The 25,029-nt window shown below is 41.8% G+C and overlaps 1 protein-coding gene across 3 annotated transcripts; it reads right to left on the reverse strand.

The window, feature by feature from the left end:
• Nucleotides 1-1,375: 1,375 nt before the first annotated feature.
• Nucleotides 1,376-21,552, reverse strand: LOC124012829 (NACHT, LRR and PYD domains-containing protein 3-like). Of its 3 annotated transcripts, none has more exons than XM_046326821.1 (14): nt 21,297-21,552; nt 20,461-20,494; nt 18,659-18,805; nt 17,483-17,596; nt 15,126-15,567; nt 14,473-14,689; nt 12,524-14,294; nt 12,162-12,323; nt 11,807-11,980; nt 11,508-11,681; nt 4,376-4,549; nt 4,038-4,211; nt 3,877-3,923; nt 1,376-2,791 (listed from the first exon to the last, which is right to left on the reverse strand). In XM_046326821.1, the coding sequence occupies exons 7-14, from the start codon at nt 13,492-13,494 to the stop codon at nt 2,265-2,267; spliced, it is 2,403 nt and encodes an 800-aa protein (XP_046182777.1). In that variant the 5' UTR covers nt 13,495-14,294; nt 14,473-14,689; nt 15,126-15,567; nt 17,483-17,596; nt 18,659-18,805; nt 20,461-20,494; nt 21,297-21,552; the 3' UTR covers nt 1,376-2,264. The 3 variants fall into 3 exon arrangements, with proteins under 3 accessions (XP_046182777.1, XP_046182776.1, XP_046182775.1); XM_046326820.1 differs by having other exon boundaries at nt 21,053-21,552; XM_046326819.1 differs by lacking the exon at nt 20,461-20,494 and having other exon boundaries at nt 21,053-21,552.
• Between the last annotated feature and the right edge of the window lie 3,477 nt (nt 21,553-25,029).

A 25,029-nucleotide genomic window follows, 5' to 3' on the forward strand; every position in this document is an offset into this window, starting at 1 on the left:
ATAGTTGCACCAGCTTTCACCTTCTGCATGGCACGTACACAATCCATGTCTCAATTGTCTCAAGGCTTAGACATCCTTCTATAACCGGTCTTCTCCACTTCATCTACTCTGGTTGAAGAGGATTTAACAAGTGACATCAATAAGGGATCATAGCTTCCACCTGGATTCATCTGGTCAGTCTGTCATGGAATGTGCAGGTGTTACTTTGTTTTGTACACATAGTGTGTGTGTATATATATATATATTTACACACACACACACACAACACGGTCAAAAGCTTTCGAACACCTACTCAAGGTTTTTATTTTTTACATTGTAGAATAATCGTGAAGACTATGAAATAACACACATGGAATCATGTAGTAACCCAAAAAAGTTTCAACAAATCCAAATATTATATTTGAGATTCTTCAAAGTAGCCACCCTGGTGCATTCGGAAAGTATTCAGACCCCTTCGCTTTTCCCACTTTGTTACTATACAGCCTTATTTTTTTATATTTTACCTTTATTTAACCAGGAAAGTCAGTTAAGAACAAATTCTTATTTTCAATGACGTCCTAGGAACAGTGGGTTAACTGCCTGTTCAGGGGCATAACGACAGATTGTCAACTCGGGGGTTTGAACTTGCAACCTTCCGGTTCCTAGTCCAACTCTCTAACCACTAGGCTACCCTGCCGCCCCATTCGCTCCATATTCTAAAATGGATTAAATAAATAAATCTACACACCCATAATGACAAGGTATTGCTATGAGACTGTCCAGCCCAAACCATGAAAAACAGCTCCAGACCATTATTCACCCAAACTGTACAGTTGGTACTATGCATTAGGGCAGGTAGCGTTTTCCTGGCATCCACCAAACCCAGATTCATCCATCGGACTGCCAGATGGTGAAGTGTGATTTATCACTCCAGAGAAGGCATTTCCACTGATCCAGAGTCCAATGGCGGCGAGCTTTACAGCACACCAGCCGATGCTTGGCATTGCGCATGGTGATCTTAGGCTTGTGTGCGCGGCTGTTCGGCAATAGAACCCATTCCATGAAGTTCCCAACGAACAGTTCTTGTGATGACATTGCTTCCAGAGGCAAGTTTGGATCTTGGTAGTGAGTGCTGCAACCGAGGACAGACCATTTTTACGTGCGAGGCACTTCATCACTCAGCGGTCCCATTCTGTGAGCTTGTGTGGCCTACCACCTTATGCCTGCGCCATTGTTGCTCCTTGACATTTCGCCTTCAAAATAACAGCACTTACAGTTGACCTGGACAACTCAAGCAGTGCAGAAATTTGACGAACTGACTCGTTTGACATCCTATGACAGTGCCACGTTGAAAGTCACGGAGCTCTTCAGTAAGGCCATTCTACTGCCAATGTTTGTCTATGAAGATTGAATGGTTGTGCATGATTGTATACACCTGTCAGCAAAGGGTGTGGCTAAAATAGCCAAATCACAAAATTTGAAGGGGTGTCCACATACCTTTGTGTGTGTGTGTATGTGTGCCTGAGAGTATTATCTTTCAGTGATGGGGTCATAATGTTTTGTAGCTTAAACCGTTAAGTTAGATCCACATTTCGAGGAATAAAAAAATAAAAACCATATTTTGTGACTACAGGAGGTTACTCAGGTAACCCCGGTTCTATGAACGAAGTGCAATTTTATAGTCAGGCGACCCCCGAGTTTGGGAAACACTGCAATAGCTTATCACAAGATAAGCTACTTTGAAAAACAGTGCTGTTCCTTCAGAAATATCTCAAAAGCTGTTTTGTAGCTTCTACAGACAGATTAGTCTTCCATATTTTTTTGTCGCTATTGTATTTAAAAATGTGTTTAAGGCAAACTGACAGCCGCAACCAACCATAGATGGCAGTTCCCATTGACAACAACGTCATTTTTTTATGTGACCTTTATTTAACTAGGCAAGTCAGTTAAGAACAAATTTGTATTTACAATTGACCACCTAGGAACAGTGGGTTAACTGCCTTGTTCAGGGGCAGAAGGACAGATTTGTCCCTTGTCAGCTCAGGGATTTGATCTAGCAACATTTCGGTTACTGGCCCATAACAAGCTGTTCTACATTTGCTGCATGTGCTGCAGCCTTCCTGACTGGAAGTGCTTCCGATAAAATCCACAGCTAACTTTCTAGATGCTATTAATTCTCCGATTTTTTGCTCTCTGGTTTAGTATTTTTAACGAGCTTTATTGGTCTGTTCAGACAGGAGTAATATAATTTTGGGGAAAATATTTGTATTTATACACTGTACTACTTATGTAGACAAGGAAGAGTGTGGGTATATCCAAAACCCAGGATAGAGGGGTTCAGTGAATGTGGTGTAGAATGTGTGAAGGTGTTTCTGTTTACCAAAGGACACACTATAGAAGGACAAAGTACCAGCTGGCCAGTCAAGATACACACCAACTCTGTGCAAAACAGGACCACGGAAGAATGTGATATTGCCTCCCGCATTGTAAAAGTAGTAGTAACCTTCACCAGCGCAGTTCAAACTCCAGGACTTGGTATTTTGTCCAATCCAACTGTCAGACCCCCATCCCATCCGACTCATTCCTTTGTAAGTCACTCCAATGTCAGGCTCTCCACAATCCCACATCACCTCCCAGTAATATCGAGATCCAGATAGGCCTTCTCTGCAGAGAACTTGGGGATGCCATTTAAATCTGTCTGGATGGTCTTCGTAATGCTGCTCCTTGTCCACCCGTGTCACCTTCCTGTTCTCCTCAGAGAGTAACAGGTGTGCGTTTGCTGTGTTTGGGTCCATGGTGAGCTGACAGGCATCTGTAGACAATGGGGACACGTGATCATATTCATTATCTCCAGCACCCTACCAGTGTCGACATAAGTGAAACGAGTCATTTTCTATGTTCTGTCGTCAAACTAAGTGAATTACTCTTAATGATGTAATCAGAAGTATAGAAAAAATGTTTTTTTTTTGTTGTTGCAGTAACACGGAAACTTTGTATAGTTTTTGACAATCAGTTTTTTTTATTACCCCCCGATGACATCAAGAGCTATTTTTTACAACAGGGTTTGAGGTGAATCCAGAACCAGAGTTCTTTGAGGTTCTACTGCATGTATAACACTGGTATGGTTAAAGGGGCAATCTGCAGTTGCTACATACATCTTTGGACTTTTAAGTTAGCGATATACACCGAATATAGAAAACATTAAGAACACCTGCTCTTTCCACGACAGACTGACCAGGTGAATCCAGCTGAAAGCTATGCTGCCTTATTGATGTCACCTGTTAAATCCACTTCAAATCAGTGTAGATGAAGGGGAGGAGACAGATTAAAGAAGGATTTTTAAGCCTTGAGACACGGATTGTGTATGTTGGCCAACTCAATATTAGGAAAGTGTTCCTAATGTTTGGTATACTCAGTGTATATTATATATCCATTGATTCTTGAAGAATATAACTAATAAATGACTCGTGAGCTTAGTTCAATGGTCGTACCCCATCAGAACCCAAAATACAAGCTTGTTTAACTCCAATGTTTGTGAACAAACACTGTATAGCCTCAAAACATGGTTAAAACTATAACTTTGATCTCATTGATTGTCAGTCCTTGCACCCACGGCTGAAAGTGGTTCAATTTCTCCAGCCCCATCCCTCAGCTGTTTACCAAAAACGGTGGTAGGGTGACCACCTTGCTGTCGTTTGAACTGCACATTGCCCCTTCAATTAAGATCTCTTACACTGGTAAGACATACTGAATGTGATATAAAAAAAATAGGTCAATTGCTTGTTCAACGTCGAAAAAACGAAATCGTATATAATGTTATTTTGTACGCGGAAGTATGCATTAGTTACTACATCTGTAGTTCTGAAGATGCAGTTGATTACAATTGAAGGGACTTACATTTCCTCAGCCCGGATACCAGCCTGCACTCTGCACCGTGATCCACACTGTAGTAAAAAAAACAACATGGTGAGTACGTAACAAGGAACACACATGGGCACTCGTGATAGAAAAGCTCCTCACACTACCAGGTCTTACTGTCTGCATAATTGTTTTCTTACTTCAGCTTCGTCAGTTTGCATGTGGGATCCCCTTTACCAGCTGAAAGCAGTCCCCCTGCAGAGTCTCCTGGGTGATTGTAGCTCAGGTCCAGCTCTCTCAGGTGGGAGGGGTTTGACCTCAGAGCAAAAGCCAGAGCAGCACAGCCCTCCCCTGTGACTTCACAGCCAGACAGTCTACAGAGGGACAGACACAACAGCTGTCTAGGTTGGTGTAATGATCTACCACGTGGCATCTACAGTATACGTTTGTCCATGACACAAACAAAACCAGACTTTTGACAGACAATAATGACAACAGAAATAATTCACAACATTGTTCTTCTTTAAGCTGTACTTACCCTAGTTTCTGTAGTTTACAGTTTGGATCCGCCAGGCCATCAGAAAGCAGTGTAACTCCTGAGTCCTGCAGGTCGTTGTCTCTCAGCTCCAGTTGTTTCAGTTGTGAGTTGGGTGCACTCAGGACTGAGGCCAGATATGAACAGCAACCCTCTGTCAGACCACACTGACTTAGGCTGTAGCATGGGTTCACAAGAGTATGTTGAGGATGGATTCATGACAATGACAGATAAACACACACACATACACACACGATGCATTCAGAATGTATTCAGACCCCTTCCCCTTATCCACATTTTGTTACATTAACAGCCTTATTCTACAATGGATTAAATAAAAACTTTCCTCAATCTACACACAATACCCCATAATGACAAAGCAAAAACTGTTTTTTTTTATGTTTGCAAATGTATCAAACATGAACACTTTATTTCCATAAGAATTCAGATCCTTTGCTATGAGAATTGAAATTCAGCTCAGGTGCATCCTGTGATTGGAGTCCACCTGTGGTAAATTCAATTAATTGGACATGATTTGGAAAGGCACATACCTGTCTATATAAGGTCCCACAGTTGACAGTGCATATCAGAACAAAAACCAAGCCACAAGGTCGAAGGAATTGTCCGTAGAGCTCAGAGACAGTATTGTGTCAAGGCACAGATCTGGGGAAGGGTACCAAAACATTTCTGCAGCATTGAAGGTCTCCAAGAACACAATGGCCTCCATTATTCTTAAATAGAAGAAGTTTGGAACCACCAAGACTTTTTCTAGAGCTGGCCCCCCGGCCAAACTGAGCAATCGGGGGAGAAGGGCCTTGGTCAGGGAGGTGACCAAGAACCCGATGGTCACTCTGACAGAGCGCCAGAGTTCCTCTGTGGAGATGGGAAAACCTTCCAGAAGGACAACCATCTCTCAGCACTTCAGGCCTTTATGGTAGAGTGGTCAGACAGAAGCCACTCCTCAGTAAAAGGCACATGACAGTCCGCTTAGAGTTTGCCAAAAGGTACCTAAAGGATTCTCAGACCATGAGAAACAAAATGCTCTGGTCTGATGAAACCAAGATTGAACTCTTTGGCCTGAATGCCAAGAGTCACGTCTGGAGGAAACCTGGCACCACCCTACGGTGAAGCATGGAGGCAGCATCATGCTGTGGGGATGTTTTTCAGCGGCAGGGACTGGGAGACTAGTCAGGATTGAGGAAAAGATGAACAGAGCAAAGTACAGAGAGATCCTTGATGAAAACCTGCTCTAGAGCGCTCAGGACCTCAGACTGGGGCAAAAGTTCACCTTCCAACAGAACAATGAACCTAAGCACACAGCCAAGACAATGCAGGAGTAGCTTCGGGACAAGTCTCTGAATGTCTTTGAGTGGCCCAGCCAGAGCCCAATCTAACATCTCTGGAGAGACCTGGAAATAGCTGTGCAGTGACACTCCACATCCAACCTGACAGAGCCTGAGAGGACCTGCAGAGAAGAATGGGAGAAACTCCCAAAATACAGGTGTGCCAAGCTTGTCGTGTCGTACCAAAGTCTCGAGGCTGTAATCACTGCCAAAGGTGCCTTAACAAAGTACTGAGTAAAGGGTCTGAATATTTAGTTTTTTATATGTAATACATTTGCAAAAATGTTTAAAATCCTGTTTTTGCTTTGTCATTATGGGGTGTTGTGTGTAGATTGATGAGGGGGAAAAATCTATTTAATCCATTTTAGAATAAGGCTGTAACATAATAGGCCCTTCTCCCCCGATGGGCTATACTCAGCCTTGTCTCTGGATGGTAAGTTGGTGGTTGAAGATATCCCTCTAGTGGTGTGGGGGCTGTGCTTTGGCAAAGTGGGTGGGGTTATATCCTTCCTGTTTGGCCCTGTCTGGGGGTGTCCTCGGATGGGGCCACAGTGTCTCCTGACCCCTCCTGTCTCAGCCTCCAGTATTTATGCTGCAGTAGTTTATGTGTCGGGGGGCTAGGGTCAGTTTGTTATATCTGGAGTACTTCTCCTGTCCTACTCGGTGTCCTGTGCGAATTTAAGTGTGCATTCTCTAATTCTCTCCTTCTCTCTTTCTTTCTCTCTCTCGGAGGGCCTGAGCCCTAGGACCATGCCCCAGGACTTTTTTTATTTTTTTATTTTTTATTTCACCTTTATTTAACCAGGTAGGCTAGTTGAGAACAAGTTCTCATTTGCAACTGCGACCTGGCCAAGACTACCTGACATGATGACTCCTTGCTGTCCCCAGTCCACCTGACCGTGCTGCTGCTCCAGTTTCAACTGTTCTGCCTTATTATTATTCGAACATGCTGGTCATTTATGAACATTTGAACATCTTGGCCATGTTCTGTTATAATCTCCACCCGGGCACAGCCAGAAGAGGACTGGCCACCCCACATAGCCTGGTTCCTCTCTAGGTTTCTTCCTAGGTTTTGGGCTTTCTCGGGAGTTTTTCCTAGCCACCGTGCTTCTACACCTGCATTGCTTGCTGTTTGGGGTTTTAGGCTGGGTTTCTGTACAGCACTTTGAGATATCAGCTGATGTACGAAGGGCTTTATAAATACATTTGATTTGATAATAAAATGTGGAAAAAGGGAAAGGGTCTGAATACATTATGACTGCACTGTGTGTGTGTGTGTGTGTGTGTGTGTGTGTGTGTGTGTGTGTGTGTGTGTGTGTGTGTGTGTGTGTGTGTGTGTGTGTGTGTGTGTGTGTGTGTGTGTGTGTGTGTGTGTGTGTGTGTGTGTGTGTGTGTATATATAGACAAAAGAAACACGCCTGGACTGCATGATATGGGCAGAAAATGTAATTGCGATTTGATTTGCGATATAGAATACATCGTTACACTTCTGCAAAAAAAATTCAATTACAGAAATGTATATTAAGAAGCAGTTTTTTAAAGCAGCATCGTTCTTGTTCGGAGCAATCGGTTGACTGCATTTGAGTTAACAGAACAGCATGCAAACGTATATCTAAAAGTGGGGAGGAGTCTTTATGCGAGAGGGAGAGAGAGACGGCAAACAGAGTAAACTATAAAAATGGACGTTACATGCAGCTGTTTCAAAATATTGCGATATGGATATTGCACATGTCAATATTGCAATTTTGATGTGAATTAGATTAATTGCGCAGCCCTAACTAGTGTTGTCATGATACCAGAATTCTGGCTTTGATTACCGATACCAGGTCTAGTATCACCACACTTGATACCATCACGATTCCATGGCAAAAAAAGAAGGCACATTAGCCAAAGTCACAGAATGGCACTTGATCCAGACAAATAAACTACTGCTCTGTTCAATCGTTGGGCATCTTTTGAGTCCAATATCACTACATTTGAAAATGTTCACATCAACATTTTTCAGAGACAGCCCTACGTGCATTAACGAATCGATCATCCAATCAATTTGACTTTGGTAAAAACAATCTAATGACAGAACAACAAAATGGTTATCATTTATTTGAATGGTAAACCTCTATTGATAAACTGGGTAAATCAAGATGTAGCCTAGACCTATTCACAATGCAGGTGAATGCATATTCAATAGGAGTGTGTGCATGCATTGAGTTATTGAGCTTGCTTTGGCTGATAGCATGGGGCTACAGATGACAAACAATCTGTTTCCGTTCCATTTGGGACGAGGCAAAACGTGCCCTATTCTCACACACACACACACACACACACACACACACACACACACACACACACACACACACACACACACACACACACACACACACACACACACACACACACACACACACACCGCTGAGGCAATAGATCATATTTGGGAGAGAAGTGAGATGAAGTAAATTAATAAACTTTAGGTGGCAATCACCTTTGACCTTTGTAATCAGCATATTTAGCTTTATCAATTATCAAAAACAAAGTACTAAAGTAGTGAATTGATCTTATCGTCAGCTGTAAGCGAGCAAGGAAAGTTAGCCTACAAAAGCTTGAATCTACCAGTATCTCCTTGCATTGTAAAGTGTTCTAGTCTGTACTGTGTATGGACATTGTTTTGCAAACAGTAGCTAAGAGATGGGACCAAGTCACAATTTGCAAGTCCTAAGCAAGTCTCAACCCTCGAGTCTCGAGTCAGGTCCCATGTAATAATGGTAAAGTCCCAAGTTCCACAGCTCAGGTCGAGTCAAGTCCCCAATTTTGGGTTTTGAGTCCTCAAGTCAATGGTTAAGTGTTTTATGCCAATTTCTTTCAAATTGCAATGCATCAGTGGTGTTTTAGACCCACATGTTTTACAAACTGGAACCATTTTCCCCCACTACCACATAGTCCTTGAAACCGAATGCAACCATTTTCCCCCACTACCACATAGTCCTTGAAACCGAATGCAACCATTTTTACCCCACTACAACATAGTCCTTGAAACCGAATGCAACCATTTTTTCCCACTACCACATAGTCCTTGAAACCGAATGCAACCATTTTTTCCCACTACCACATAGTCCTTGAAACCGAATGCAACCATTTTTTCCCACTACCACATAGACTTTGAAACCGAATGCAACCATTTTTTCCCCACTACAACATAGTCCTTGAAACCGAATGCAACCATTTTTTCCCACTACCACATAGTCCTTGAAACCGAATGCAACCATTTTTTCCCACTACCATATAGTCCTTGAAACCGAATGCAACCATTTTTTCCCACTACCACATAGTCCTTGAAACCGAATGCAACCATTTTTTCCCCGCTACCACATAGTCCTTGAAACCGAATGCAACCATTTTTTCCCACTACCACATAGTCCTTGAAACCGAATGCAACCATTTTTTCCCACTACCATATAGTCCTTGAAACCGAATGCAACCATTTTTTCCCACTACCACATAGTCCTTGAAACCGAATGCAACCATTTTTTCCCCGCTACCACATAGTCCTTGAAACCGAATGCAACCAATTTTTTCCCACTACCACATAGTCCTTGAAACCGAATGCAACCATTTTGTCCCATTACCACAGTCCTTGAAACCGAATGCAACCAATTTTTGGGTCCGATGATGCCCTTGATGCAGAGGTAACACCACAGGTTCCAGAGTGGTGAGGCAAATTGTTTTCCCTGGAGCTTTTCCTATTCTGGTAACCTAATCATATATTCAGGACCCTATAGGGTATGACAGTGATTCATCAGTTGTAAAAACGTTTTTTTCTCTCTATGGGCAATGATGGGAGTGGGACCAGAGATTTTCTAATCAGGTCACATGGTTTAAAAAAAGTAATCTGCAAAAACCTCTGGCCCTAGGGACAATGTCAAACTGCAGCAACCTTGTACTTGTTCATATGAATTATATTTTAAAACTAGACTAACAGGGGTTTCCTTCACACAGACACGGAGACAACCTTTGCAGTAGGACAATAGAACTAAGAGGGCCGAGCCTTTGCATATGTAATTAAAAAGTAACTCTCAGTCTTTGCTAGAAGACTTGCTTTGTGTCCAGCCTGCAGGACCTGTGATTTCAGTAAATCTGATTGGTCAAGGCACAGAACTGAACGCACAGAACCTGCAGCACTCCGATATGAAGGTCAAACAGGCCTACATTGTCATTCAGCTGAAGTCCAAGTTAAGTCACGCAAAATAGATGCTCAAGTCGAAGTCCAGTGGCAAATGTTTGCTCTTTTTACCAAGTCAAGTCTCAAGTTGCAAAATTTGCGACTCGAGTAGCATTTGAGTTCAAGTGACGTGATTCGAGTCCACATCTCTGGTGAAGAATAGTTTCAATGCCCTGTTGCATTATTCAAGTGTGTTTTCTGAGCAGCATGAATGGGGGGCTAACATGATGCAGCCCAGTGCTGGCTAAGTGGGGTGCTAACATGATGCAGCCCAGTGCAGGTTAAGTGGGGTGCTAACATGATGCAGCCCAGTGCAGGTTAAGTGGGGAGCTAACATGATGCAGCCCAGTGCAGGTTAAGTGGGGAGCTAACATGATGCAGCCCAGTGCAGGTTAAGTGGGGTGCTAACATGATGCAGACCAGTGCAGGTTAAGTGGGGAGCTAACATGATGCAGCACAGTGCAGGCTAAGTGGGGTGCTAACATGATGCAGACCAGTGCAGGTTAAGTGGGGTGCTAACATGATGCAGACCAGTGCAGGTTAAGTGGGGAGCTAACATGATGCAGCCCAGTGCTGGCTAAGTGGGGTGCTAACATGATGCAGACCAGTGCAGGTTAAGTGGGGAGCTAACATGATGCAGCCCAGTGCTGGCTAAGTGGGGTGCTAACATGATGCAGACCAGTGCAGGTTAAGTGGGGGGCTAACATGATGCAGCCCAGTGCAGGTTAAGTGGGGTGCTAACATGATGCAGCCCAGTGCAGGTTAAGTGGGGTGCTAACATGATGCAGCCCAGTGCAGGTTAAGTGGGGTGCTAACATGATGCAGCCCAGTGCAGGTTAAGTGGGGAGCTAACATGATGCAGCCCAGTGCAGGTTAAGTGGGGAGCTAACATGATGCAGCCCAGTGCAGGTTAAGTGGGGTGCTAACATGATGCAGCCCAGTGCAGGTTAAGTGGGGTGCTAACATGATGCAGCCCAGTGCAGGTTAAGTGGGGAGCTAACATGATGCAGCCCAGTGCAGGTTAAGTGGGGTGCTAACATGATGCAGCCCAGTGCAGGTTAAGTGGGGTGCTAACATGATGCAGCCCAGTGCAGGTTAAGTGGGGAGCTAACATGATGCAGCCCAGTGCTGGCTAAGTGGGGAGCTAACATGATGCAGCCCAGTGCAGGCTAAGTGGGGAGCTAACATGATGCAGCCCAGTGCTGGCTAAGTGGGGAGCTAACATGATGCAGCACAGTGCAGGCTAAGTGGGTAGCTAACATGATGCAGCCAAGTGCTGGCTAAGTGGGGAGCTAACATGATGCAGCACAGTGCAGGCTAAGTGGGGTGCTAACATGATGCAGCACAGTGCAGGCTAAGTGGGGTGCTAACATGATGCAGCACAGTGCAGGCTAAGTGGGGTGCTAACATGATGCAGCACAGTGCAGGCTAAGTGGGGTGCTAACATGATGCAGCACAGTGCAGGCTAAGTGGGGCAGGCCGGAGGAAAGTAAGAACAGAACCATTTTTCATGTTAAGTATCGAAAAAGCACCTACGTTTGGTAAACTGTGCAACACTAGCCCTAACACACACACTTACCCTAGTTTCTGTAGTTTACAGTTTGGATCCACCAGACCATCAGAAAGCAGTGTAAATCCTGAGTCCTGCAGGTCGTTGTCTCTCAGCTCCAGTTGTTTCAGTTGTGAGTTGGGTGCACTCAGGACTGAGGCCAGATCTGAACAGCAACCCTCTGTCAGACCACACTGACTTAGGCTGGAGGGAGTAGAGGAACATTGTATAGCTAACACGATCTTACTCACAACACGATCTTACTCACACACACAATAGTACATGAACATAAACAAACATGTGCATGCAGCGCGCACACACACACGTACCCTAGTGTCTGCAGTTTGCAGTTTGGATCCTTCAGTCCAGCACACAGCAGTGTAACTCCTGAGTCGTGCAGGTTGTTGTATCTCAGCTCCAGTTGTTTCAGTTGTGAGTTGGGTGCACTCAGGACTGAGGCCAGATATGAACAGCAACCCTCTGTCAGACCACATGGACCTAGACTGTAGTGGAAAGGAGGACACACTTGAACATCACACACACACACACACACACACACACACACACACACACACACACACACACACACACACACACACACACACACACACACACACACACACACACACACACACACACACACACACACACACACACACACACACACACACACAGGATGCTCACATAAGTGTCTGTATGTTGTGGAGTGGACTGAATAGCAGCTTCACTCCTCTGTCTCCCAGGTCATTGTAGCTGAGGTCTAGCTCTGTCAGGGGGCAGTTTGGTGTCCGCAGGGCTGAGGCCAGAGTCCAACAGGATGGATATGTGAGGTCACAGCCAGCCAGTCTAAAGAGATGTATTACACCTTTAGATATTCAAAACCTTAATAATAATAATAATATGAAATGCATAAACACAATGAAAAAGGAGTCTCTTACTTCAAACAAATGCAATGTTTAGAGTAGCTCAGATGATGGTCAATCTACACCTACATTTTCTGAGTTTAATGTCGGGTGTCCGGCATCTCATTATACAACACAACTTACGATGCTTTCTTGCAGGTTTTCACTACCGGCAGCAACCTCAGACGACCTTCCACTGATGTGTTATATGTCTTCAGGTCAAACTCATCCAGCACCCCCTCTGACATCAGCAACACAAAGGCCAGGGCTGAACATTGGTGAGGTTGTAGCTTTGTTTCTGAAAGAGTTCCTGATCGCAGGGAGGTCTGGATCTCTTCAACTACAGAGTTATCCCCAAGTTCATTCAGACAGTGGAACAAGTTGATGATCCTTTCTGGTGAGGATTCCATCTTAATCTTGTCTGAAAGGTACTTGAATGTTTCCTCAATGCTCGGTGTTTGACCTCCTCTCCTTGTCAGAAGGCCTTTTAAGAGATTCTGATTGGACTCCAGTGAGAGGCCCAGAAGAAATCGAAGGAACAGGTCCAGGTGTCCATTCTTACTCTGCAAGGCTTTGTCCACTGCACTCATGTGTAAGTCAGACAACTTGTCACACTTAAATGATTCATTAAACACATTTTCAGACTTCCCCAGCCATGACTCTAAAGCATATACTGCTGCCAGAAACTCTTGAATGCTCAGATGCACAAAGCTGAAGACCTTGTCTTCGTATAGCCCACATTTGTCTTTAAACATTTCTGTACACAAGGCTGAGTACTCGGATGCCTCTGTGACATCAATGCCACACTCTGTCAGGTCTTCCTCATAGAAGATAAGGTTACCCTTCTGCAACTGTTGGAAAGCCAGCTTTCCTAGTTTCAGGATCATGCCTTTGTCTGACTGAGACAGTTTCTTAGGGTTTTTCTCTGTGGCTTTGTTGTACTTTTTGTTTTTCACACAGGTTTGGATGAGCAGGAAGTGGGTGTTCATCTGTGTCAGAGATTTGGGGACTTCGACATTCTTTGTTTCTTTTAGCATTGTTTCAAGGACAGTGGCTGATATCCAACAGAAGACTGGCATGTGGCACATGATGTAGAGGCTTTTTGATGTCTTCATCTGTGTGATGATTCTGCTGGCCAGGTCCTCATCACCGATTATCTTCCTGAAGTACTCCTCCTTCTGTGGGTCACTGAAACCTTTTACTTCGGTCACCTGGTGAACACACTCAAAGGGTATCTGATTGGCTGCTGCTGGTCGTGTGGTTATCCAGAGATGAGAAGAGGGAAGCAGATTCCCTTTGATGAGGTTTGTCAGCAGCACATCCACTGAGGTTGGCTCTGTGATGTCATACAGGTCCTCATTGTTCTGGAAATTTAGAGGATGTCGACACTCATCCAGACCGTCAAAAATGAAAAGAGTTTTGATTTCACCACACTGAATGCTGTCAATATCTTTTAGATCTGGACATTAGTATTGCAGAAGTTGCATCAGACTATATTGACCCTTTTTCAGGTTAAGGTCGCGGAAAGGAAGAGGAAATATGAAATGAATATCTTGATTTGCTTTTCCCTCTGCCCAGTCAAGGATGAACTTCTGCACAGAAACTGTTTTTCCAATGCCAGCGATTCCTTTGGTCAGCACAGTCCTGATAGGTTGTCTTTGTCCAGGTAACCTTTTGAAGATGTTGTTGCATTTGATTGCGGTCTTTTGTGTGGTTTGTTCCTTAGAAACCGCCTCGATATGTCTCACCTCATGTTCATTATTGACCTCTCCACTTCCACCTTCTGTGATGTAGAGCTCTGTGTAGATGTCATTTAAGAGAGTTTGCTTTCCATGGTGTCCAATTCCTTGAAATATTTGTTGAAACTTCTGCCCCAGTTTAGTTTTAATTTCTCTGGCTTTCCAAAGAGTTTTATCTAGGAAAAGAATATGATTGATATCAGTTACAACAAAACAAGAAGATACAGTAGTTCAAAAGTGAAACTAGATTATCAAGACACTGCTCATTAGAAGCGATTTCGATAAATGGAGGTTGAAGTGTAAGAGATGGTGGTTGTAACCCCCTTTGATCCTTTGTATGAAATGCAGTCTTACTTCTTATGTCTAGAAAATTCAGTGTGATCTTCAAGGCACCCTCGGTTCCAAAACTCTCCAGCATCTTCTCAACCAAATCTCGAACATCTTCATTATCCAGCTGGGTCTCAAAGCACTCTGGGTAACAATGGATCAGATGCTTTTTGAAGAGATTCAAATCACTCATGTTTTTCAGTGACTGACCTAGTAGAGATGAAGTGTCCAACAACATGGGGATCTACGAAAAAGGCAAAAAGAAAGCAACCTGGTGAAAAAGCTGTCAATATATAAACAAGACCACAAGATAAGAGAAAGATTTAAAAGTTGTTCAGCCTACAAGGCTCGATCCCACTGGGCACAGACCTCAGTTCTACGTCTAGTTTTGATTTACATTTGGTTGAGTTGTCAACTGACGTGAATTTAACAAAACACCTCAACATGTCATTGGATTTAGGTTCAAATTTGGGTGGGAAAAAAAAGCCAAAATGCTTCTACGTTGATGACTTTTCAAATCCAGTCAGTTTTCCACGTTGACTCAACGTACGCACATTTATTTTTTGGGGGTGTTCAAATGACGTGGAAACAACGTCGATTCAACATTTTTGCCCAGTGGGGAATGGTTATTCAATGTTGTGTTCCTCTAGTAAGAATAGATACAGAACATCATTTCTTACCTCTATGTAGCATTTTCTGTGGCCTCTGTGGTCCTCCACGGCACATACATTACAGACGAGTATCTGGTCAGTCTTACAGAAGACTTCCAGAGCTTTGTGGTGCAGCTGGCAGAGTTCCTGCTCCAGGTTTCCTGTCACCTCCACCAGGGTGTGTTTTCGCAGTGCTGCTACTATGTAATGCTGCCTTACGTGGCTCTCACAATAGGAGGCAGTGCAGTTCAGACAGGACCTCACAGCTTTGAGCTTTTTCTCAGTGCAGAGATCACAGGCCACGTCTCCAGGTCCAGCGTAGTGGTGACTTGACTCGGAGTGTTGATGTTGGAGAGGCTTAGGTGAGACCAAGACACTTATGCACTGAGTGCAGTAACTGTGTCCACCGGGGAAGGATACTTGATCCTTTGGCCCTCTTTCACACAGGGCACACAGGTCTATTGTTAGCCCACTAAAGAGATGAGGAAGGGAGAGCAGTTTATATGTCTTTCTCAACCTGCTTGTTCAATGCAAATGAACCACAAGGCATAAATGAGCCATAAGTTGAGTGTTATTGCAATGCATTGTCATATTCACTTTATTTATGTCCTGACAAGTCATGAGATGCATGTTGCGGTTTACCTCTCAAAAATAGCGTTTTTATTAGGCATTTATGTCTTTCCATCCTTTTGAGTTTAAGGGGTTTTATAGGTGGAAGAACTATAGCAATAGTAAGTGTTCTGGACATTGTTCTATTATGCCTATAGTTATTTGATTTGTGAGCTTATGTCTTTCCATCCTTTTGTCATTTAGGGGGTGCTGGTTGAAAGTAGGTGGAAGAAACATTGAGTTGTCACTCTTCATTGATAACAGGCTGGGTGTAGGTGACTCTGCTCTCTTTCTGACTCTGGAGAAAGCCATGGAAACATTAACATGTGACTTCCAGTTTCATCACCCATCCACTACCCAAGCTTCATCAATTACCCATCCTCTACCCAAGCTTCATCAATTACCCATCCTCTACTCACGCTTCATCAATTACCCATCCTCTACACAAGCTTCATCAATTACCCACTGTCTACCCAAGCTTCATCAATTACCCATTGTCTACCCAAGCTTCATCAATTACCCAGTGTCTACCCAAGCTTCATCAATTACCCATCCTCTACCCAAGCTTCATCAATTACCCATCCTCTACCCAAGCTTCATCAATTACCCATCCACTACCCAAGCTTCATCAATTACCCATCCACTACCCAAGCTTCATCAATTACCCATCCTCTACCCAAGCTTTATCAATTACCCATCCTCTACCCAAGCTTCATCAATTACCCATCCTCTACCCAAGCTTCATCAATTACCCATCCTCTACCCAAGCTTCATCAATTACCCATCGTCTACCCAAGCTTCATCAATTACCCATCCTCTACCCAAGCTTCATCAATTACCCATCGTCTACCCAAGCTTCATCAATTACCCATCGTCTACCCAAGCTTCATCAATTACCCATCCTCTACCCAAGCTTCATCAATTACCCATTGTCTTCCCAAGCTTCATCAATTACCCATCGTCTACCCAAGCTTCATCAATTACCCATCGTCTACCCAAGCTTCATCAATTACCCATCGTCTACCCAAGCTTCATCAATTACCCATCCTCTACCCAAGCTTCATCAATTACCCATCGTCTACCCAAGCTTCATCAATTACCCATCATCTACCCAAGCTTCATCAATTTACCCATCCTCTACACAAGCTTCATCAATTACCCATTGTCTTCCCAATCTTCATCAATTACCCACTGTCTACCCAAGCTTCATCAATTACCCATCCTCTACCCAAGCTTCATCAATTACCCATCGTCTACCCAAGCTTCATCAATTACCCATCCTCTACCCAAGCTTCATCAATTTACCCATCCTCTACACAAGCTTCATCAATTACCCATTGTCTTCCCAATCTTCATCAATTACCCACTGTCTACCCAAGCTTCATCAATTACCCATCCTCTACCCAAGCTTTATCAATTACCCATCCTCTACCCAAGCTTCATCAATTACCCATCCTCTACCCAAGCTTCATCAATTACCCATCCTCTACCCAAGCTTCATCAATTACCCATCCTCTACCCAAGCTTCATCAATTACCCATTGTCTACCCAAGCTTCATCAATTACCCATTCTCTACCCAAGCTTCATCAATTACCCATCGTCTACCCAAGCTTCATCAATTACCCATCCTCTACCCAATCTTCATCAATTACCCATCGTCTACCCAAGCTTCATCAATTACCCATCGTCTACCCAAGCTTCATCAATTACCCATCCTCTACCCAAGCTTCATCAATTACCCATTTTCTACTCAAGTGTAGCTTATATTTTATCATACCCTTTGTCAGCGGTTTGTGTTTCCTGGTTGAAAGTAGGTGGAAGAAACATTGAGTTGTCACTCTTCATTGATAACAGGCTGGGTGTAGGTGACTCTGCTCGCTGATGCTGGACACTAAACAAAACAGGGAAACAGATCACCTCAACAACTATGTTTCAACAGTTGCATAACTGTAATTCAATGTATACATCTTTTGGACATTGAAGCAATCTTATTTGAGTCAGAAAAGGATGTTCATATGATAGGTAAGCTATACAAAACCTTGCAGAGAGCATATCCGACTGACAACCTCTTAGTTAAATAATATAAACTATTGGAACAAGACTTAAAAATAACTGATATTGGCACAAGATGGAGGGAATGTTGGAACACAACTTAATGAAAATGTACGCTTAATCCCGTATAAATTAAAGTGTGGAATATATTAGACACATTTCACAAATTCTATATCACAACGGCAACGTCATGTCTTCAGTGTAAAACTAACAATGACTCAATAATTCTTGCTTTCTGGGAATGCTATAAAGTTCAAAGGTTATCGGCAGAGTTAGAAAGTTGGCTGTCAGAAGTATTACAATGTAAATGTACTTTTAATCCGTCTGTCTGCATATTTTAAGCCATGTTATTTATATTTTTTTGTATCTTTATTTAACTAGGCAAGACAGTTAAGAACAAATTCTTATTTTCAATGACTGCCTAGGAACAGTGGGTTAACTGCCTTGTTCAAGGGCAGAACGACAGCTTTTTACCATGTCAGCTCAGCGATTCGATCTTGCAACCTTTCGGTTACTAATCCAACGCTCTAACCACTAGGCTACTTGCCGCCCCAAAATATGAGGGCTACCCAATGGGTTGGAGGATACTCTTCTCGTCAGTCATCTTGAAAAAAACGTATACTTAAATACCATCGTTAAGACAATGGAAAAATCACATGCTTCAGTATCTAAATATTGAAAGAGTGTGGGTGATGGAGAGAAACAAAATGGTGCAATTTGAGGACTTGTGGCGGACAGTAATGCAGGTTTTGAAGATAGGGGTGAGAACAGGTGGGTCTGGGCAGGTGTGACGTCGTTGCTGTTCGTGTGCTTCTGTATGTTGTCTTTGTACGTGTAAGTATGTACGGTTTGAAAAAATATTACATGAAGGAAAATGTATATTTCAGAATGAACGTTTTACCTCTCAGAGCTGATGTCTTGAGGGAGGCTCATTTTAGAGGCAGCGGTCCCTCCTCTCTCTCCCCAGAGACTCATTTTAGAGGCAGCGGTCCCCTCCCCTCTCTCCCCAGAGAGACTCATTTTAGAGGCAGTGGGTCACACCTACAGACTGAACAGATCAACGGGAAATACACTTATCAACCAACAATGAACAACAGTGTTATCCATAAGCGCCGGCTGTTGGCCATACAGCCGATTAAGTTCTTTGCGATGGAAGTTTGGTGGTGGTTTGTCAAGATCGGTGTGGAATAACTTGATAGGCCTGCACAGAGCCCTGTCCTCAATCCCATCGAACACCTTTGGGATGAATTGGAACGCCGACTGCGAACCAGGTAAAATTGCCCCACATCAGTGCCCGACCTCACTACTGCTCTTGTGGCTGAATAGAAGCAATTCCCCGCAGCAATGTTCCATCTAATGGAAAGCCTTCTCAGAAGAATGGAGGCTGTTATAGCAGCAAAAGGGGGGACCAACTCCATATTAAGGCCCATGATTTTGGGATGAGATGTTCGACGAGCAGGTGTCCACACACTTTTGGTCATGTAGTGTACCTCAGCCCAGACCTACAATGCCACTGTCAGTGGGAATTCATTTAACATCCCTCGACTCTTGCCGTGTCAACAGACATCCCCCAAACCCCCGTGACTCTTCGAAAATGAGTGTACAACTGGTAAATAGTCACTGATATTTCAGTCAGATGTCGAGCTAGCTAGTTACCTCAAGGACTCTGGCTATTAGCCAGGTAGCTAGCTATAACTAGGTCGCTATAAGGACGACATTAGCAGCTAACGTTGAACAGAGCCTGACCTCAGCAGGAGCAGTTGACTGAAATTAAGCTAGCTATAATCAAAAGATGGGCTACTATAATTTCTCATAACAAAATACCCTTTCTTTATAGAGAGTAGTGAGACAGACGGTGGTGAATCAGGCTGCAATGGAGGAGGCAAATAGATACACAGAGAGAGGAAGCATTGAAGCAAGCAGGGAGAGAGGTCAGTAGTATAGTGGGTACTGTGGTTCCCAAACCTAGGGTCCAGGACCCACATGGGTTCCCCTAAAATGAAAATAGGGTCACCTGAGAGAGTCTTTAATCTTATCAAGCACAGTAATAACTTGTTTCTCTTCAAATCAGTACAGAATACATCGTTTTAGATTCAACTAGGGGCCTTTTACACTGTCAGAATTCACTTGCATGTCATGATGTGTTGGGACAGCTGGTGGGACCTAAAATTGAGTGAAATACAGTATAAAGACAATTTAATATTATGTACACTGAACAAAAATATAAATGCAACATGCAAAAATGTTAGAGATTTTACTGAGTTACAATTCACATAAGGAAATCAGTCAACATCAGTCCTGACTTACCACTCATGTACATAGTAAATAAGTAGTGAAACACGTATTATTAAGTACAACTTGTAAGGTAGTGATCTATAAGTACCAATCCACAAATGTAAATCACCAATCCACAAATGTAAATCACTATCCACAAATGCAATTCACTATCCACAAACAAACACCGTTTGATTTGTATTTGTAAATCGATATATTGCATTAGAATTGTTTTATAACTGCAGATATGCAGGTCATTTCCAATGGCCGTAAGTAAAATGGCTTCCATAAAGATTTGCACATAGCAGAGATATGCGGATTGGTGATTTACATTTGTGGATTGGTACTTATTCGTACAGATCATGATACACGAATACAAAAAGCATGCTGTCAGTTCACAATACATTTGGCATAATATTGATCCCATACCTGCGCGCTCTTGCTGAATGCAGATGATATTCCCCTGAAATTGGACAATGTGTACGGCGCGCATGTGAATATACTTCACGTGTTTTGCGATTGTGTAGGCTACTTTGTGCATGATTTCACTATTGTACTACATAATTGATGATTCATATACCTCCACTAAACGACTTTGATATACATCAGTGGGGATTAAGAAGTGAGTATACGCAATGCCCACTGAAAAAAAGTGCGTATAAAGCGTATACCTGCGCATAGCATCCACTACACCACATATCGTGTTTTACAAAACGTGCACTCTCCTACATCACTGGCTGAGACCGAGTACGACTGTGTCCGACACCGAGACAAGACCGAGACACTCAAAATGTCGCCTCGAGACCGAGTACTACAACATTGTCTGCAACATACATATAGCTGAAAAGCAAAACTATTTTAATGAACGCAAACCTATAGGCCACAACAAGGCCAGACACTCTTAAAATCAGCTAAAAGTACAATATATTGGTCTACCACCACAGTAGGCTTTTATATGGGAATTATTTAACAACTATACACACCATTAAATCAAATACAAAATACAATAACACTAACTAACCTTAGAGGCCAACACCCAGCAACATGTCCTCAGCCTGGTAGTTTAGCAGTCAGATCCGCTGTGTCATTCAAAATATTTACTTTCGATTTCAACAAAAAAGTATTTGTTGCAGAAACCCGAACCCGATTACACTACAATCAACCGATTAAAAGGTGGAAATCATCATACAAATCACATCATTCAAGTGGTGAATTTGCTACGCGTTACCTTTGAATTATGATTCAGAACCATACATTGTACTTACTGTAGTTATTCTATGTTATATTAGCGATCGCACAATTTAATTTGCATTCTGCCACCTACTGTGCGGGATGCAAACAAGATTCCCAAAAAAGGAACAAAACACCAAAACAACTACCAAACTATCAAATAATAATAATAAACTAAATCAAACAACTTTCGTGTAAAAAAAGAAAACAATCCCTAAACATGCTCAATGAGAACGTGGGAGGACGGGTCTTCGAGCACCAGTTACCCCTTGCAAGTAGGGTTGTAAAACGGTGTTGCCAACTCCTCAGTATGGAAAGTAGCTATTTATTTTTTAAATATTTTTTTTAAATTATTCATACTTACATCAACTTACATTGCTACATCAAACATGTCTAGCAAACCAAACACAGGTATTAACAATGCTCAAACATACAAAATATATAAATAAAATACAAAAAAGAAACAATTTTAGTGCAATTATACTCACTCTGAAAATATCTTTTCATGTTATTCGTTTTGTTATTCACTAGGGTTAGTGTTTTAATAAGATAATTAAATTCAATCAGAAAAATTGATAATATTGGTATAGATTTGGGGAATTTTTGTTTGTGTATAAAGTATTTGGCAACAAGAATAAAGAAAATTAACAATCATTTCAGTGGTTTTCTTATCATTGCAATAGTAACATATTATATATTTTATGTTAAAATTATAGGCAGTGTTCATAATGGTAAATAAGTACTTAGCAAGGTTTTCCCAAAATTCGGACACAAATTTACATTCAAAGAACAAGTGAGACAGATTCTCACCTTCTTTTTCACAGAAAACGCAGATATCATCAATAGCCACAAATTTGGACATCATAGAATTACATGGATATATCTTATGCAAAATGTTGAAGTGCACTTCCTTAACTTTGTTTGGTATACAGTATTTTTAAGGTCTTAACCAAGCATTTTTCCAGACAATGTGTAACGCCCTGGCCTTAGTTATCTTTGTTTTATTTATTATTGTGGTTAGGCCAGGGTGTGATTTATGTGTTTTTTCATGTCTAGGGTTTTTTGTAGATTTATGGGCTTGTGTTCAGTTTAGTTGTCTAGGTAAGTCTATGGTTGCCTAGATTGGTTCTTGATCAGAGGCAGGTGTTTATTGTAGTCTCTGATTGGGAACCATATTTAGGCAGCCATATTCTTTGGGTATATTGTGGGTGATTGTTATCTGTCTTTCTGTTTTATGCACCAGTTAGGACTGTTACGGTGTTTATTGTTTTGTAGTTTGTTCATGTTTTTGTTTTTCTTATTAAAGAACCATGAACTATAACCACACTGTGTTTTGGTTCACCTCTCCTTCCCAGGAAGAAAGCCATGACACAATGTCAGGAATAAGCATGTTCCAGAAGTTGGAACAAGTTGGTTTTGTGAATGAAGAATTTGTCTTATATATTTATTACAACAAGATTTCTCAAGTAAGCCCACACCTTCCAATCTGAGTTCTGGATAAACTTTGTGATCATTCCCGAAATTAAGATGACTTTTCATACGTGTAGTTAGACCACTGGGAACAGATTTTATCACAGAAATAAACTCTCTGAAAGGTATTGGAAACTCTTTCAATGTTATAAATTGTTCATATGTGAGAATATTACCCTTGTTGTCGAAAATATCAAGGACAAAGTCAATATTCCTCTCATGCCAGCTGGGGTAGAACAATGACTTATTCCTTACAGTTATGTCTGAATTATTCCACAAAAGAGCTTTAAGGGGGGAAAAATTGTGCAGGAAACATATTTTCCAGGCCAGTAAAGCTTGTTGGTGAAACCTAGCCAATTTAGCAGGTAATCTTTCAGGAATATAATTACATTTCAGTAAAAATTCAAGACCTCCCAATTTATTAAACATTATTTGGAATGAAATACCATATTGAATCAGTATCGAGCAAACATTTTTTTCAACCAGTTTATCTTGAAAGTGTTATTTATGTCAACAAAGTCCAACACTTCCAGACCGCCTTCAGCTCTTTGGTTAGAAAGGACATATTTTTTTAGTTTGTGAGGCTTATTTTTGCAGATGAAGTCAAGAAAGGTCTTATTGATCTCTTTACAAGTAGCTGGATTTACACATAACAATAATGAGGGGTACACAAAACGAGACAGTCCCTCTGCCTTGGACAGAAGTACTCTCCCAAGTATAGAAAGATCTCTTTGTAGCCAATTATTACATATATTTGTACTTATCTTAATTTTAGGAGAGAAATGCAAATGTCTGACTAAGTGGTTTTTTGACAGATGTATTCCTAAATATTTAACACAGTCCTTTACAGGAATATTTTCAATTTCTTTATCAGAGTCAAATAAACATTTGATTTCACATTTAGAAACATTCAGTTTTAATCCTGATGCAATAGGAAATGCAGTTATAGCATTAAGGGCATGTGCGACCTGGTCTTTGTCTCTTAAGAAAAGAGTAGTATCATCAGCCAGTTGGGAAATTTTGATTTCTTTGTTAAAAATGGTTAAGCCATACAAATTTGCATCATTCAGAATATCTAGAGATAGAAGTTCCACAACCAAAATGAATAAAAATGGCGAAATTGGGCATCCCTGTCGTACACTTCTGTTGATACTAAATATTTTGGAAGTATTAAGGTTTAGTAGCACAGAACTATGTATATCTTTGTAAAACATGCAAATTACTTTAATAAAATGTTCACCAGATGTTCAATTGTGTCAAAGGCTTTACAGAAGTCCAGAAATAGGACAACCGCGAGTCAATTGCATCTGAATAATCTATAAGGTCCAAGACTAAAGGAATGTTAGAGCTTATGTGACGGCCCTTTATAAATCCTGTTTGAGTCTCATTTATAATGGTATCTATTCCTTTCTTTAATATTTTGGCATAAAGCAGAGCGATCAATTTGTAATCAGTATTTAATAAAGTAATTTGTCTCTAATTGTCAATGAGAGAAGGGTCTTTATCAGGCTTCGGAATCAGTGAAATAAGGCCCTGTGTCACGCCCTGGTCTTATTATTTTGTGTTTTCTTTATTATTTTGGTTAGGCCAGGGTGTGACATGGGTTTATTATGTGGTGTGTTTTGTCTTGGGTTTTTTGTAGGTATTGGGATTGTGGTATAGTGGGGTTGTCTAGAAAAGTCTATGGTTGCCTGGAGTGGTTCTCAATCAGAGGCAGGTGTTTATTGTTGTCTCTGATTGGGAACCATATTTAGGCAGCCATATTCTTTGAGTGTTTCGTGGGTGATTGTTCCTGTCTTAGTGTTTGTTTGCACCAGATAAGGCTGTTTAGGTTTTCACGGTTTGTATTGTTCGTGTTTATTAAAAGATGTATTGAAATAACCACGCTGCCTTTTGGTCCGCCTCTCCTTCATCGACACCAGAAAACCTTAACACCCTGTTTCATAGTGGAGACCATTTCCCCCTTTTTAATGCAATCTTGAAACATATTGAAAATTGGGTCTTCTAGTAATTCCTAAAACTGTCTATAGAATTCAACTGCCAGGCCATCAGGGCCAGATGATTTCCCTTTTGTCATTGAATTCAGAGCCTCTAATTTCTCCAATTGACACAGGTGAATCGAAAACGGAGTGGAAATCATCCTCAATTACAGGGACACAATTCTGAATGTGGCAAATGTAACTTTCACAACCATCTTCCTGAAATTGAGAGCTGTAAAGGTTTTCATAAAAGGAATTGACAAATGATGATATTGTAATGGGATCTTTGCATTAAACATTGTTCATTTTGAGTGCAGTT

This window comes from Oncorhynchus gorbuscha, linkage group LG24, assembly GCF_021184085.1.
Source record: "Oncorhynchus gorbuscha isolate QuinsamMale2020 ecotype Even-year linkage group LG24, OgorEven_v1.0, whole genome shotgun sequence".
Classification (NCBI taxonomy): domain Eukaryota; kingdom Metazoa; phylum Chordata; class Actinopteri; order Salmoniformes; family Salmonidae; genus Oncorhynchus; species Oncorhynchus gorbuscha.